General features: G+C 32.0%; 1 protein-coding gene across 1 annotated transcript in view; it reads left to right on the top strand.

The window, feature by feature from the left end:
* Positions 1 to 16,788, top strand: part of LOC143058290 (uncharacterized) — a 29,867-nt gene that overhangs the window by 1,340 nt on the left and 11,739 nt on the right. Inside the window, exons 2-7 of the mRNA XM_076231773.1 lie at positions 130 to 195; positions 2,944 to 3,009; positions 4,351 to 4,416; positions 5,755 to 5,820; positions 15,231 to 15,275; positions 15,937 to 16,002. Of these exons, the coding sequence (XP_076087888.1) occupies positions 131 to 195; positions 2,944 to 3,009; positions 4,351 to 4,416; positions 5,755 to 5,820; positions 15,231 to 15,275; positions 15,937 to 16,002 (374 nt within the window). The 5' untranslated portion in view covers position 130. The remainder of the gene's footprint in view (positions 1 to 129; positions 196 to 2,943; positions 3,010 to 4,350; positions 4,417 to 5,754; positions 5,821 to 15,230; positions 15,276 to 15,936; positions 16,003 to 16,788) is intronic.

Below are 16,788 nucleotides of genomic sequence, written 5' to 3'. Positions count from 1 at the left end.
TTGGTAAATTCGTTTGAAATACAACTGAATCAATTTCAGTTTTAACTTGCAAAGTTTAGTGTCATTAACTTCTACAAAACTGTTGCATAGTTTTTATTAATCTGTTTTGGTTAAATTTACACTTTTCAGAATGAAAGACGGAAATTGCTTCCTTTTAGACATTGTTGACACTATAGGTTTCCCAGATCTGACAAGGTTTGTATAGTTTTTATTTGAAAATATTTTTTAGTTTATCTCAACACTTTATAACCTTAACGAAGTTTTAGTGTTACCCATTGACCATAAATTCAAATAGGTATGCAATACACGAGGAGAACGGTGATTTATCTTGGTCTCTTATTCCCTTTATTTTCATACAATCTAAATTTGTGTCGCTAGTGTTGTTTAACGAATTAGCACTTGCAACATTTGCATGGTATGCTATGAAATGTAACAGACGTAATATTTTGTCTCAAATGATGGACATATACACGGTATCAGATTTATAATACAGAACAACAAAATATTTAAAAAAAAAAGTTTATCAGATGTTTATAACATTATTTGGAATTAATCAATTTTTTCTTTATACAAATATATAGATTCTTAATCTTAAATTCACACGTACAAATCAAATCATGTAGGCAAGGAGGATAATTAAAGCTGAAATATTATGTTTTATCCTTATTTAGAGTAATTTCTCGCAATTTGATTGGCTGATTTTGTTCTTATATTTTTTTAATACGTCAGTTGAAATTATCTCCCTTATACCATTGACCTAATAGAAAATAATACTTTTACTCCACTGACGCCATACAACAATTTTTGTTGTCAAGACATTGTCGATGACGATCTATCGACAGTTGAAAATCTATAGATAAAAGCTATCCGTACATTTTGTACATTAACTATTTACATGCAACTGCTGGTGGACGTTGCGTCCCCGAGGGTATCACCAGCCCAGTAGTTAACATTTCGGTATTGACATGAATATCAATAATGTGGTCATTTTTTTATAAATTTCCTGCTTACAAAACTTTTAATTTTTGGAAAAAACTAAGGATTGTCTTATTCCAGGCACTTGTACCGTTTATAGCTTGCTTATCGGTGTGAGCCAAGGCTCCATGTTAAAAGCTATTCCTTGACCTATAATGGTTTACGTTTATAAATTGTTACTTTGATGTCTCATTGGCATTACTACCACATCTTCCTATATCTATTTAATTCAATTTTAATTTTTAGACAGTTTTTTATGGTATCGTGGATAAATTGATGCATCATATCTATGATCAATGAAATTTCTATCAACACAACTCATGAATCTGGATTGATGGAAATAATTATGTTCGATGAATATCTTATTTTATATAGTAAAGATTTTTCAAAAAACAAACACCATTGCATTATAGCTGGGTACTTCTGATACTTTTGGTAAATTCGTTTGAAATACAACTGAATCAATTTCAGTTTTAACTTGCAAAGTTTAGTGTCATTAACTTCTACAAAACTGTTGCATAGTTTTTATTAATCTGTTTTGGTTAAATTTACACTTTTCAGAATGAAAGACGGAACTTGCTTCCCTTTAGACATTGTTGACACTATAGGTTTCCCAGATCTGACAAGGTTTGTATAGTTTTTATTTGAAAATATTTTTTAGTTTATCTCAACACTTTATAACCTTAACGAAGTTTTAGTGTTACCCATTGACCATAAATTCAAATAGGTATGCAATACACGAGGAGAACGGTGATTTATCTTGGTCTCTTATTCCCTTTATTTTCATACAATCTAAATTTGTGTCGCTAGTGTTGTTTAACGAATTAGCACTTGCAACATTTGCATGGTATGCTATGAAATGTAACAGACGTAATATTTTGTCTCAAATGATGGACATATACACGGTATCAGATTTATAAGACAGAACAACAAAATATTTAAAAAAAAAGTTTATCAGATGTTTATAACATTATTTGGAATTAATCAATTTTTTCTTTATACAAATATATAGATTCTTAATCTTAAATTCACACGTACAAATCAAATCATGTAGGCAAGGAGGATAATTAAAGCTGAAATATTATGTTTTATCCTTATTTAGAGTAATTTCTCGCAATTTGATTGGCTGATTTTGTTCTTATATTTTTTTAATACGTCAGTTGAAATTATCTCCCTTATACCATTGACCTAATAGAAAATAATACTTTTACTCCACTGACGCCATACAACAATTTTTGTTGTCAAGACATTGTCGATGACGATCTATCGACAGTTGAAAATCTATAGATAAAAGCTATCCGTACATTTTTTACATTAACTATTTACATGCAACTGCTGGTGGACGTTGCGTCCCCGAGGGTATCACCAGCCCAGTAGTTAACATTTCGGTATTGACATGAATATCAATAATGTGGTCATTTTTTTTATAAATTTCCTGCTTACAAAACTTTTAATTTTTGGAAAAAACTAAGGATTGTCTTATTCCAGGCACTTGTACCGTTTATAGCTTGCTTATCGGTGTGAGCCAAGGCTCCATGTTAAAAGCTATTCCTTGACCTATAATGGTTTACGTTTATAAATTGTTACTTTGATGTCTCATTGGCATTACTACCACATCTTCCTATATCTATTTAATTCAATTTTAATTTTTAGACAGTTTTTTATGGTATCGTGGATAAATTGATGCATCATATCTATGATCAATGAAATTTCTATCAACACAACTCATGAATCTGGATTGATGGAAATAATTATGTTCGATGAATATCTTATTTTATATAGTAAAGATTTTTCAAAAAACAAACACCATTGCATTATAGCTGGGTACTTCTGATACTTTTGGTAAATTCGTTTGAAATACAACTGAATCAATTTCAGTTTTAACTTGCAAAGTTTAGTGTCATTAACTTCTACAAAACTGTTGCATAGTTTTTATTAATCTGTTTTGGTTAAATTTACACTTTTCAGAATGAAAGACGGAACTTGCTTCCTTTTAGACATTGTTGACACTATAGGTTTCCCAGATCTGACAAGGTTTGTATAGTTTTTATTTGAAAATATTTTTTAGTTTATCTCAACACTTTATAACCTTAACGAAGTTTTAGTGTTACCCATTGACCATAAATTCAAATAGGTATGCAATACACGAGGAGAACGGTGATTTATCTTGGTCTCTTATTCCCTTTATTTTCATACAATCTAAATTTGTGTCGCTAGTGTTGTTTAACGAATTAGCACTTGCAACATTTGCATGGTATGCTATGAAATGTAACAGACGTAATATTTTGTCTCAAATGATGGACATATACACGGTATCAGATTTATAAGACAGAACAACAAAATATTTAAAAAAAAAGTTTATCAGATGTTTATAACATTATTTGGAATTAATCAATTTTTTCTTTATACAAATATATAGATTCTTAATCTTAAATTCACACGTACAAATCAAATCATGTAGGCAAGGAGGATAATTAAAGCTGAAATATTATGTTTTATCCTTATTTAGAGTAATTTCTCGCAATTTGATTGGCTGATTTTGTTCTTATATTTTTTTAATACGTCAGTTGAAATTATCTCCCTTATACCATTGACCTAATAGAAAATAATACTTTTACTCCACTGACGCCATACAACAATTTTTGTTGTCAAGACATTGTCGATGACGATCTATCGACAGTTGAAAATCTATAGATAAAAGCTATCCGTACATTTTTTACATTAACTATTTACATGCAACTGCTGGTGGACGTTGCGTCCCCGAGGGTATCACCAGCCCAGTAGTTAACATTTCGGTATTGACATGAATATCAATAATGTGGTAATTTTTTTATAAATTTCCTGCTTACAAAACTTTTAATTTTTGGAAAAAACTAAGGATTGTCTTATTCCAGGCACTTGTACCGTTTATAGCTTGCTTATCGGTGTGAGCCAAGGCTCCATGTTAAAAGCTATTCCTTGACCTATAATGGTTTACGTTTATAAATTGTTACTTTGATGTCTCATTGGCATTACTACCACATCTTCCTATATCTATTTAATTCAATTTTAATTTTTAGACAGTTTGTTATGGTATCGTGGATAAATTGATGCATCATATCTATGATCAATGAAATTTCTATCAACACAACTCATGAATCTGGATTGATGAAAATAATTATGTTCGATGAATATCTTATTGTATATAGTAAAGATTTTTCAAAAAACAAACACCATTGTATTGTAGCTGGGTACTTCTGATACTTTTGGTAAATTCGTTTGAAATACAACTGAATCAATTTAAGTTTTAACTTGCAAAAGTTTAGTGTCATTAACTTCTACAAAACTGTTGCATAGTTTTTATTAATCTGTTTTGGTTAAATTTACACTTTTCAGAATGAAAGACGGAAATTACTCCATTTTTGACCTTTTTGACACTAGAGGTTTCCTAGATCAGACAAGGTTTGTATAGTTTTTATTTGAAAATATTTTTTAGTTTATCTCAACCCTTTATAACCTTAACAAAGTTTTAGTGTTACCCATGGACCATAAATTCAAATAGGTATGCAATACACGAGGAGAACGGTGATTTATCTTGGTCTCTTATTCCCTTTATTTTTATACAATCTAAATTTGTGTCGCTAGTGTTGTTTAACGAATTAGCACTTGCAACATTTGCATGGTATGCTATGAAATGTAACAGACGTAATATTTTGTCTCAAATGATGGACATATACACGGTATCAGATTTATAAGACAGAACAACAAAATATTTAAAAAAAAAGTTTATCAGATGTTTATAACATTATTTGGAATTAATCAATTTTTTCTTGATACAAATATATTCTTAATCTTAAATTCACACGTACAAATCAAATCATGTAGGCAAGGAGGATAATTAAAGCTGAAAATATTATGTTTTATCCTAATTTAGAGTAATTTCTCGCAATTTGATTGGCTGATTTTGTTCTTATATTTTTTTAATACGTCAGTTGGAATTATCTCCCTTATACCATTGACCTAATAGAAAATAATACTTTTACTCCACTGACGCCATACAACAATTTTTGTTGTCAATACATTGTCGATGACGATCTATCGACAGTTGAGAATCTATAGATAAAAGCTATCCGTGCATTTTTTACATTTACTATTTACATGCAACTGCTGGTGGACGTTGCGTCCCCGAGGGTATCACCAGCCCAGTAGTTAACATTTCGGTATTGACATGAATATCAATAATGTGGTCATTTTTTTATAAATTTCCTGCTTACAAAACTTTTAATTTTTGGAAAAAACTAAGGATTGTCTTATTCCAGGCACTTGTACCGTTTATAGCTTGCTTATCGGTGTGAGCCAAGGCTCCATGTTAAAAGCTATTCCTTGACCTATAATGGTTTATGTTTATAAATTGTTACTTTGATGTCTCATTGGCATTACTACCACATCTTCCTATATCTATTTAATTCAATTTTAATTTTTAGACAGTTTGTTATGGTATCGTGGATAAATTGATGCATCATATCTATGATCAATGAAATTTCTATCAACACAACTCATGAATCTGGATTGATGAAAATAATTATGTTCGATGAATATCTTATTGTATATAGTAAAGATTTTTCAAAAAACAAACACCATTGTATTGTAGCTGGGTACTTCTGATACTTTTGGTAAATTCGTTTGAAATACAACTGAATCAATTTAAGTTTTAACTTGCAAAAGTTTAGTGTCATTAACTTCTACAAAACTGTTGCATAGTTTTTAATAATCTGTTTTGGTTAAATTTACACTTTTCAGAATGAAAGACGAAAATTGCTCCATTTTTGACCTTTTTGACACTAGAGGTTTCCTAGATCTGACAAGGTTTGTATAGTTTTTATTTGAAAATATTTTTTAGTTTATCTCAACCCTTTATAACCTTAACAAAGTTTTAGTGTTACCCATTGACCATAAATTCAAATAGGTATGCAATACACGAGGAGAACGGTGATTTATCTTGTTCTCTTATTCCCTTTATTTTTATACAATCTAAATTTGTGTCGCTAGTTTTGTTTAACGAATTAGTACTTGCAACATTTGCATGGTATGCTATGAAATGTAACAGACGTAATATTTTGTCTCAAATGATGGACATATACACGGTATTAGATTTATAAGATAGAACAACAAAATATTTAAAAAAAAAGTTTATCAGATGTTTATAACATTATTTGGAATTAATCAATTTTTTCTTTATACAAATATATTCTTAATCTTAAATTCACACGTACAAATCAAATCATGTAGGCAAGGAGGATAATTAAAGCTGAAAATATTATGTTTTATCCTAATTTAGAGTAATTTCTCGCAATTTGATTGGCTGATTTTGTTCTTATATTTTTTTAATACGTCAGTTGGAATTATCTCCCTTATACCATGACCTAATAGAAAATAATACTTTTACTCCACTGACGCCATACAACAATTTTTGTTGTCAAGACATTGTCGATGACGATCTATCGACAGTTGAGAATCTATAGATAAAAGCTATCCGTGCATTTTTTACATTTACTATTTACATGCAACTGCTGGTGGACGTTGCGTCCCCGAGGGTATCACCAGCCCAGTAGTTAACATTTCGGTATTGACATGAATATCAATAATGTGGTCATTTTTTTATAAATTTCCTGCTTACAAAACTTTTAATTTTTGGAAAAAACTAAAGATTGTCTTATTCCAGGCACTTGTACCAAGTCAGGAAAATGGCCGTTGTTACACTATAGTTCGTTTCTGTGTGTGTTACATATTGGTGTTGTGTCTCTGTTGTGTCGTAGTTCTCTTATGTTTGAAACGTTTCCCTCAGTTTTAGTTTGTAACCCGGATTTGTTTTTTTCTCTATCGATTTATTAATTTTGAACATCGGTATACTACTGTAGCTTTTATTAACCTTAGCCGTATTAAGCACAACGTTTTGGAATTTTGGAGCCTCAATGCTATTTAACTTTGAACTTGTTTGGCTTAATAAATGATTTGAAATGAGCGTCACTGACGAGTGTTTTGCAGACGATACGCGCGTCTGGCGTACTTAATTTTAATCCTGGTACTTTTGATAACTAATTATACATTATTTTCATCAAAAGTCAATGTAATAAAAAGAACAAACTAATGCAAGCATTAACATATTGACAAATTTTAACCCATGAAAAAAGCATCTAAGATTGAATCAAGCACACTACCCACATCCGTGTTTTAATTCATCACAAGTTTTTGCCGTTAATTGAACTCTTGGATTTGGTATTCTAAAAATATATCCACATTACTTTAATGAGCACAGAAGATCATATTTGTATCCATATTTCTCTTAGTAGATTAGTTTCAAATTGGTCAAATTGGAAGCTATTGTTTGCCGTACAACTTTAGCATCTTATCTTTAATGTTAAAGTGTAAAAAATGATAACCAGGTTCAACACACCATTATTTTTCTTAAAATGTCTTATACTAAGTAAGGAATATGGCAGTTGTAATCTAAAAGGTTGTTTCTGTTGCACTTCAGTGTTCTGTTTTGTCGATGTTGTTGTCTTAAAGTTAATGTGTCTCCTCGGATCTACTTTGTTATCCGGATTTTATTTCTCTCGATCGATTTATGACTTTTGAACAGCGGTGTACTACTTTTGCCTTTATTTATATGCGTTTATGATTCATTTGTTGCGAAGACTTATCGAGAAAGTGATTGTCATCCTAATCGGATAAAAATACAGTACATGATATATAATGCCTTATATAAAATGTACTGTATTACGACGCTAGATAAAAACGGTAACACCCGGCCACCGAAAGCTTTATTGTGTGAAGCGAAGGTGGTCGTTTGGTCTAGCACACCGGATGCAGTGCAGGCGATTAGGTGTCACGATATCTCAATAGCATGAGTTCGATTCCCGGCGAGGGAATAACAAAAAAAATTGAGAAAGCAAATTTACAGATCTAACATTTTTGGGTTGATATTTAGACGAGTTGTATATACATAATGTACACAGCCATGTATCACCATCATTGCTGGTGATCCGATGAATACATCTATTATAGAGTTGTCACTGAATCAGACGTACTTATAAATATAATAATTTTCTGTAACTGTATCTTGCATTAATTTGTAGGATCCTTTACTATAGAAAATTGAGCTGATCTGTAACAATAACATCTCCATGCCTTATATATCATGTACTGTATTACGACGCTAGTTTAATACTGACGAGGAAAGGTAAAACCCGGCCACCGAAAGCTTTATTTTGTGAAGCCAAGGTGGTCTTGTGTTCTAGCGCACCGGATACAGTGCAGGCGATTAGGTGTCACGACATCTCAGTAGCATGGGTTCGAATCCCGGCGAGGGAAGAACAAAAAAATTTGCGAAAGCAAATTTACAGATCTTACATTGTTGGATTGATATTTAGACGAGTTGTTTTATATATATATATATATACGAGTCTAAATTGAAAACTACGTTCAAACCTATGATTGCGTTGGATAAAAACCGCAATTTTTATACGTGTGCATGTAAAACAAATTTCGTTGTAGAAAGGTCTAAAAACCGCACAAACAACATTTTCCAAAATACCAAAAAAGTGAAAAAGTATTTTTAAACAAAACGCATTTGACTAACAGGTCCAACAACTGATGTTCTTTAACCCTGCTGACTGCCATTGGCGATTGCCAAATAAAATTGATCACAAGAATTAACAAAATGGATCTTAATATAAATTTAATACTAAGCAGAAAACAAATTTTTTAACTTGTGGCCACGATGATATGCCACAAACATACGGTGTCAATATTTTTTTAGTACACCAGATCCGGATTTCGACAATAAATGTCTCTTCAGTGATGTTAGGGATCGAAACGGTATTTGAAAGGCAATATAAAAAGTACCCTCATGTTTAGATAAATTCTCGAATTTTAAGAGTCAATATAGGATGAACGGATCATACAAACCGGAGGGAATATAAGATAGAAGCCCAAACGAAAAAATATAAACGGTCTAAATTGAAAACTACGTTCAAACCTGTCGGGAATTTAGCGCGAATATTTACATGTTAACGTTGCTTCTTGACTTATGTATTTATGACGCTACTTATATAGCAATGGCTAGACGTTAGAATAATCATTATCTATACACAACGCATTTTATCTACTTTACACAACATTTATGGTGCCGTGACTGTCGGAAACAATGGAATCGAAGTTAAAAGCAGTACGTAGAGGACACAGAGGGCAAGTTACAAAGTTATTCAAGAAATTCGATGAGATTGAAAATAATTCGGACTTAGAAAAAGACGATGTGTAATTTTTCTAATTTTTCGAAGTTTGGACTCTAAATTAAACATATACTCATCAGACTCTCGAATTTCCTGTGTTACATCCTCCTCCGACGTTAAATCCAGTACCTTTTCATTCAAATCCACGATAGTCCTCTGTTTCTGTTCAATTGCATCCGAAATTAGGTAACGGAAATACGCAAATTGACCAATACACAAGAAAGGAGATATTGCCCAACGAAAGATAATCCGGCTGACCTTCTTACTAGAGGACTCAGCGTGTCACAGTTTGAAAAGAATACACTATGGTTCAACGGACCCGAATGGATCACTGATGCATCAAAATGGCCGTCGTGGAAGCCAAATGACACAACAGTATTACTTACCAGCACAGATATAGAAGAATCAAGTACAGCGGACAATGCAATAGATAATCAACAAGGCATACACCAAATTGTGCAAATTACTAGATATAGTACATTATCAAAATTACTACGAATAACATCTTATCTATTACGATTTATACGAAATTGCCGTTCGCCAATATTACAGAGAAAAAAAGCAAAATACGTTTCAAGAGAGGAATTGCAGGATGCAACAGAGTGTTGGATACTAAATTGCCAAATAACTTCATTTATAGACGAAATATTATACTTGAAATTAAAGGATACTAAACCTACTGTTTTAGTTAAACAACTTACATGTAGATTGTACCTGAATATCAAAGACGCAATTTGCTGTGGAGGGAGAATTCATAACGCACCTGTTTGTAAAAATACGAAATTTCCTTATTTGTTACCTAGAAGTCATCCTTTTACAAAATTAGTTGTTCCTGATATACACAGGTACATGAAACATTCAGGAGTTTTATCAACAGTGACTCAGATACGACAAACTTACTGGATACCCAGAATTCGCCAATACGTAAGAGGAATTTTGCGAAATTGCGTAATTTGTCGAAAAATCAACAGTAAACAATATACAGCACCTGATCCACTGCCACTTCCAAAAGTTCGATTACTGGAAGCGCCGACTTTTACAATTACCGGCGTCGACTTTACAGGAGCGCTGTACGTTTGAGATACACATGATTCTGAAAACAAGGTTTCTATATGTCTATTTACCTTTGCTTCAACGAGAGCCGTACACCTGGAAGTTGTACCGGACTTACCAGAAAAATCATTTCTACAAGCCTTTAGAAGATTTGCTAGTCGTAAATCTAGACCAAACACCATGATTTCAAATAACGCCTCGACACATTTAGCCGCCTCGGAAACATTAAAGAAATTAACCGAATCACCATCGCTAAACGATACGTTATCAACATACGGAACAAATTGGAGATTTATACCGAAAAGAGCGCCCTGGTATGGTGGATGGTGGGAACGCTTTATAGCAATTACAAAAACTTGTTTGAGGAAAACATTAGGCAGATCTTACGTTACCATGGATACACTTTAAACAATTCTGACAGAAATAGAAGCCATCATTAATGATAGACAATTGACCTACGTATCACCGGATATTGAAGACGAGGAGCCGTTAACTCCGTCACACTTATTGTACGGAAGAAGAATAACTTTAACGCCGTATCCACAACTGAATATTGAGTACATTACCGTGAATAGTGGAAAACAGGAACTGCATAAACATTTGAATAAACAGTTGAGTTTAATGGAGCATTTTTAGAACCGGTGGAAATCCGAGTATATAACGACGCTAAGAGAGTTTCATCGCCAAACAGGAAACAATTTACAAACTATTCAAGTTGGAGATGTAGTGCAAGTCCAAGATGATAAATTACCGAAAAACCGATGGAACATTGCCGTTGTTGATGAATTGATCACCGGAAACGATGGTTTTACACGAGCAGCTATAATACGAACTAGTGCAGGACGTACTTCACGTCCTATAGTAAAACTGTACCCGCTCGAAATCCGAACAAACATTAACAATTTAGATGACAAAAATGATGATACTTCGAATTTCAACAGAGAGATTGACAAAAACGAGAGGCATCTGTCCGAGCTCGTGAGAACATCAAGAAAAAAGATAGACTTCGTTAAAAGTGAAAAATTAATAAGTGATTTATTTGAATTTATTTTAGAAAGACAATTAATTATTTAGTTTTTAGTAATATCTATTCGATTAACATTTAATGTGATTAATAATTTTATATTTTAACTTTTGCCGGCCCCGAGAATGTCGGGAATTTAGCGCGAATATTTACATGTTAACGTTGCTACTTGACTTATGTATTTATGACGTTACTTATATAGCAATGGCTAGACGTTAGAATAAACACGATCTATACACAACGCATTTTATCTACTTTAAACAACAAAACCTATGATAGCGTTGGATAAAAACCGCAATTTTTATACGTGTGCATGTAAAACAAATTTCGTTGTAGAAAGGTCTAAAAACAGCACAAACAACATTTTTCAAAATACCAAAAAAGTGAAAAAGTATTTTTTAAACAAATCGCATTTGACAAACAGGTCGAACAACTAATGTTCTTTAACCCTGCTGACTGCCATTGGCGATTGCCAAATAAAATTGATCACAAGATGTAACAAAATGCATCTTAATATAAATTTAATACTAAAGAGAAAACTAGTGTTTTAACTTATGGCCACGATGCTATGCCACAAACATACGGTGTCAATATTTTTTTAGTACACCAGATTCGAATTTCGACAATACATGTCTCTTTAGTTATGTTAGGGTTCGAAACGGTATTTGGAAGGCCATATAAAAAGTACCCTCATTTTTAAAAAAAGTACCCTCATTTTAAGATAAATTCTTGAATTTTAAGAGTCAATATAGGATGAACGGATCATATAAACCGGAGGGAAAATATGATACAAGCCGAAACGAAAAAATATAAACGAGTCTAAATTGAAAACTACGTTCAAACCTATGATTGCGTTGGATAAAAACCGCAATTTTTATACGTGTGCATGTAAAACAAATTTCGTTGTAGAAAGGTCTAAAAACAGCACAAACAACATTATCCAAAATACCAAAAAAGTGAAAAAGTATTTTTAAACAAAACGCATTTGACTAACAGGTCGAACAACTGATGCTCTTTAACCCTGATGACTGCCAATGGCGATTGCCAAATAAAATTGATCACAAGATGTAACAAAATGGATCTTAATATAAATTTAATACTAAACAGAAAACAATTTTTTTAACTTGTGGCAACGATGTTATGCCACAAACATACGGTGTCAATATTTTTTTAGTACATCAGATCCGGATTTTGACCACAAATGACTCTTCAGTGATGTTAGGGATCGAAACGGTATTTGGAAGGTCATATAAAAGGTACCCTCATTTTATGAAAAAGTACCCTCATTTTTAGATAAATTCTCGAATTCTAAGAGTCAATATAGGATTAACGGATCATACAAACCGGAGGGAAAATATGATACAAGCCGAAACGAAAAAATATAAACGAGTCTAAATTGATCAATACGTTCAAACCTATGATTGCGTTGGATAAAAACTGCAATTTTTATACGTGTGCACGTAAAACAAATTTCGATGTAGAAAGGTCTAAAAACAGCACAAACAACATTTTCCAAAATACCAAAAAAGTGAAAAAGTATTTTTAAACAAAACGCATTTGACTAACAGGTCCAACAACTGATGTTCTTTAACCCTGCTGACTGCCATTGGCGATTGCCAAATAAAATTGATCACAAGATGTAACAAAATGGATTTTAATATAAATTTAATACTAAACTGAAATCAAATTTTTTAACTTGTGGCCACGATGTTATGCCACAAACATACGGTGTCAATATTTTTTTAGAACACCAGATCCGGATTTCGATAATGAATGTCTCTTCAGTGATGTTAGGGATCGAAACGGTATTTGGAAGGCCATATAAAAAGTACCCTCATTTTTAGAAAAAGTACCCTCATTTCTAGATAAACTCTCGAATTTAAGAGTCAATATAGGATGAACGGATCATATAAACTGGAGGGAAAGTATATATATATATATTTTGCTTAATTTTTTGAGGGATGTATAAGTACCAAGCCACGTCCAACTATTTTACTTTAGTCAAAATTTGTTATTATATTTTTACGGCCGTTTGTTTTAAACATCGCAGACTCTAATGTAACTACACTACAGTTGTCAAATCTGAAATATTTAGAAATTTAGACCGTTCAGTGCTGTTTATTTGGATTTCTTATTGACGCAATCTTTCTTGTAACATCATAATATTGACACCGTTAAAGCTTTAAAATTGTGCTAGTTCACATCGCACATTATTGTTTTTATTTAAAGCATATATGTGAACTCTCTGATGTAATTAGTCATATAACCTATGTCATATTCAACAAATTTTTAGAATGGTGCAAGCGTCTTAACTGATGTTCGGTTTGCCTTTTTTATTGTATAAATTTCAAGATTTAGTAAAAGTTTAATCTAAGAAGACTTAAAGATGATTCATTTAACATCAGAATCTGACTGACGAAGGATATCTGTTATCCGAATTATTTATAAATAATTACATTTATAGTTCCTTTTTATATCATTGGTGTTGTTATGTACACTTTTTAGGCGTTTATATAATTTATTTTATTGTGTACATGTATCGTTACTTGTAACGATCCAGCTCCCACGTGGGAAAAATCGTTGACTATTATTCAGACGTTTGATATATATATCTATATATATATATCTATAATACTAAAATTACGAGGTCCAATTTGTCAGCCGTCATCACGTAAAAACGACGAATCACATAATTCAACTTTATATATAACTAATATAGTACAAAGGTGTAGATTAAAAATTACACCACTACAGGCTCTTTTGTTTTCCACGTAATTAATATTGCCAATAATAAAGAAGTTCCGGGTCGAGTTCGCTACCGATACCAATAGTATATTCACCTGTTACCTATTACCTTATCTACATACGTTCCGCATCTGACAGGCGCACCACCAAACGGTGTATTCAGGATTAATATGCTATATACACGGGTCATAACGACAGGGTTGACACTACTAAATTGTCAAATTGTTACCTATTGTAGTATTTTAATCAGTTAGACTTTCTAAGATAACAATACGAAATAACTAAAAATCTGGACTAAAAATAAGGCGTATAGGTACAGTTTTCAATTTGTTAGTGGGCATGACGTAAAACAGCGAAGGCAAAGAATTCAACTTTACTTATAACTTATATAGGACAATGCTGTTGATTAGAAAATACTCCATTCCAGGACTTTTTGTTTTCCAAATAATTAATACTACCAATAATTGATTAGTTCCAGTTCGACGGGTTCAAACAGAAAGACTTGAAAGCAGAAAAAAACTGTGTATCTTATAATCGGCATGACTTTAACAGATGACTATATTACTAATACTAAAATAAGGCTTGCGCATAGTTATATACTTTAATTCAGTCACGGACCCGTGATATCACGGGTGTGTTCTAGTATATATATATTCATGTAAGTTCTGAGCAAGTGATAACTCTACAACAGATTTATCAATCGGATCACCAGCAGTGATGGTGATACATGACTGTGTGCATTATGTATATACAACTCGTCTAAACATCAACCCAACAATGTTAGATTTGTAAATTTGCTTTTGCAAAATTTTTGTTCTCACAGATCTAACATTGTTGGGTTGATATTTAGACGAGTTGTATATACATAATGCACACAGCCATATATCACCATCACTGCTGGTGATCCGATTTCAATATCAAACGTGATTATAAGATGTTAATATCGTCTTTCTAATTTACCGTAGTTAACACTCGGTAATCAAAGATTTGATGCTTTATCTTAACGTGTTTTATAGCTATATATGCTGTACTTTCAATAGTCGCACATATGTTGAATATAAATTGTTTTCCGTATTGAAGATTTGTAGTCTTATTTGCCTGTCAGATATTAATCACATTTAAAATAATTCGTAATAACAATCACTTCGGTATGTCTTTTGCAGGTCTTTTGTTCCGTCAGAGCCAGAGTTTACACCAAAAGAAAAACGGTACATTTATACATGCTACATATAGTTAATATATATAAGTAGATGTGAACCTAATAGGCATATGTATAACAACATGTTATAAACTCACAGGACAGTATAGGTTCTATTGATCTGCTAAATTTTGTTTGGTCGTTTAACAACAACATGCAACTATCAATATTACAGCATTGAAAATTATTTGAGTACAGTGTTGTAATGTTGAATCACTGAAATGTACAAAGTTCTTGAAAAGAGTAGAAGAATATCTCATACAACCTGGAAAAAAGACAACATGAAATTTAGAATTGAAATGTGGAATATGTCAAAGAGACAAAAATCCAATTCAAGACCGAATAAAATTTGGCCACCATTGGACACTTATTGAAGCGAGAAAATCCTGCAACCTGAGATGGGCCTCAGCTAGCCCTTAAATAAAAAAGTGTACTAGTTGTGTGAAAATTGGCGTCATACTCAGTGTTAGTTCGTATTGTTTTTTTTTCTAAATTGATTTATGAATTTGGAACAGCGGTAAACTAGTGTTGCCTTTATTTATACTTAACATGCCTAACTCCATTACGTATAAATGAACTAAGATTAAGAAAGAAAGCAAAAAACAAACAAGATAATTGGCAGTTGCATTTATGTGTATCATACTCTGAAATACTCAATATATTCTTAATAGTAATCTTATCCTGGAGAGAATTGCATTCTTGGAAAATGATCAAAGATTAACAGCAAAAGAAAAACGGTAAATATATTCATTAATGAAAAATTGAAAATTTTCATTAGTTTGATAATATTGGCAATAAATCATATTTGTATGAAATTTGGTAATAAACTCCACGGGTCTGAAGCTTTTTTCGGGATTAACATTCGTCAAGAATGTCCCAAACTTGTTATGTCATAACATAGATATGATAGTAGTTTTTTTTTTTTAAATTGAAACAAAAACAGAAGTCTTATTCATCTGATGGTTTACTTTAATTGCGGAAAATTAGTTTCTTAAAAGAAGGCGAAAAATACCAGAGAGACATTCGAACACAGAGATCGAAAATAAACTTACAGCACCAAGGATAAAAAAGAAAAAAGACAAACAGACAAATAATATTACACATGACAAACAAAATAAAAATAAAGGCCAAGCAACACGATCTCCAACAAAACAGGTGGTGAAGACAAGTACGCAAGGAATGGCAAGCAGATCGTGTTGCTCATATTAAAATAAACCGGTTAAAACATCCGTGAAAAGGTAATGGGTTTGTAATTACGACATAAGGAACATATCTAATAATATCTTTATAACTAAGAGGGCAGTATTAGAATATTATGTAATAAATTATGCTCGAACTCAACTACTGACGACAAGGAATTGATGAAAAACCCATCGCAGCTATGTATGATGAGTGTTTGCATTTAACATTAATTTTCTTTCAAATAGTGTGCGTTAATTGCGTGTTTTGGATTAACCTCTATCTCTTACGTTCAAAGTAAATATTTTCTAAGGATACGTCCGTATAAACTTATATCCTTTATG

This window comes from Mytilus galloprovincialis, chromosome 14, assembly GCF_965363235.1.
Source record: "Mytilus galloprovincialis chromosome 14, xbMytGall1.hap1.1, whole genome shotgun sequence".
Lineage (NCBI taxonomy): Eukaryota > Metazoa > Mollusca > Bivalvia > Mytilida > Mytilidae > Mytilus > Mytilus galloprovincialis.
This window is presented reverse-complemented; position numbering and strand designations above follow the sequence as displayed.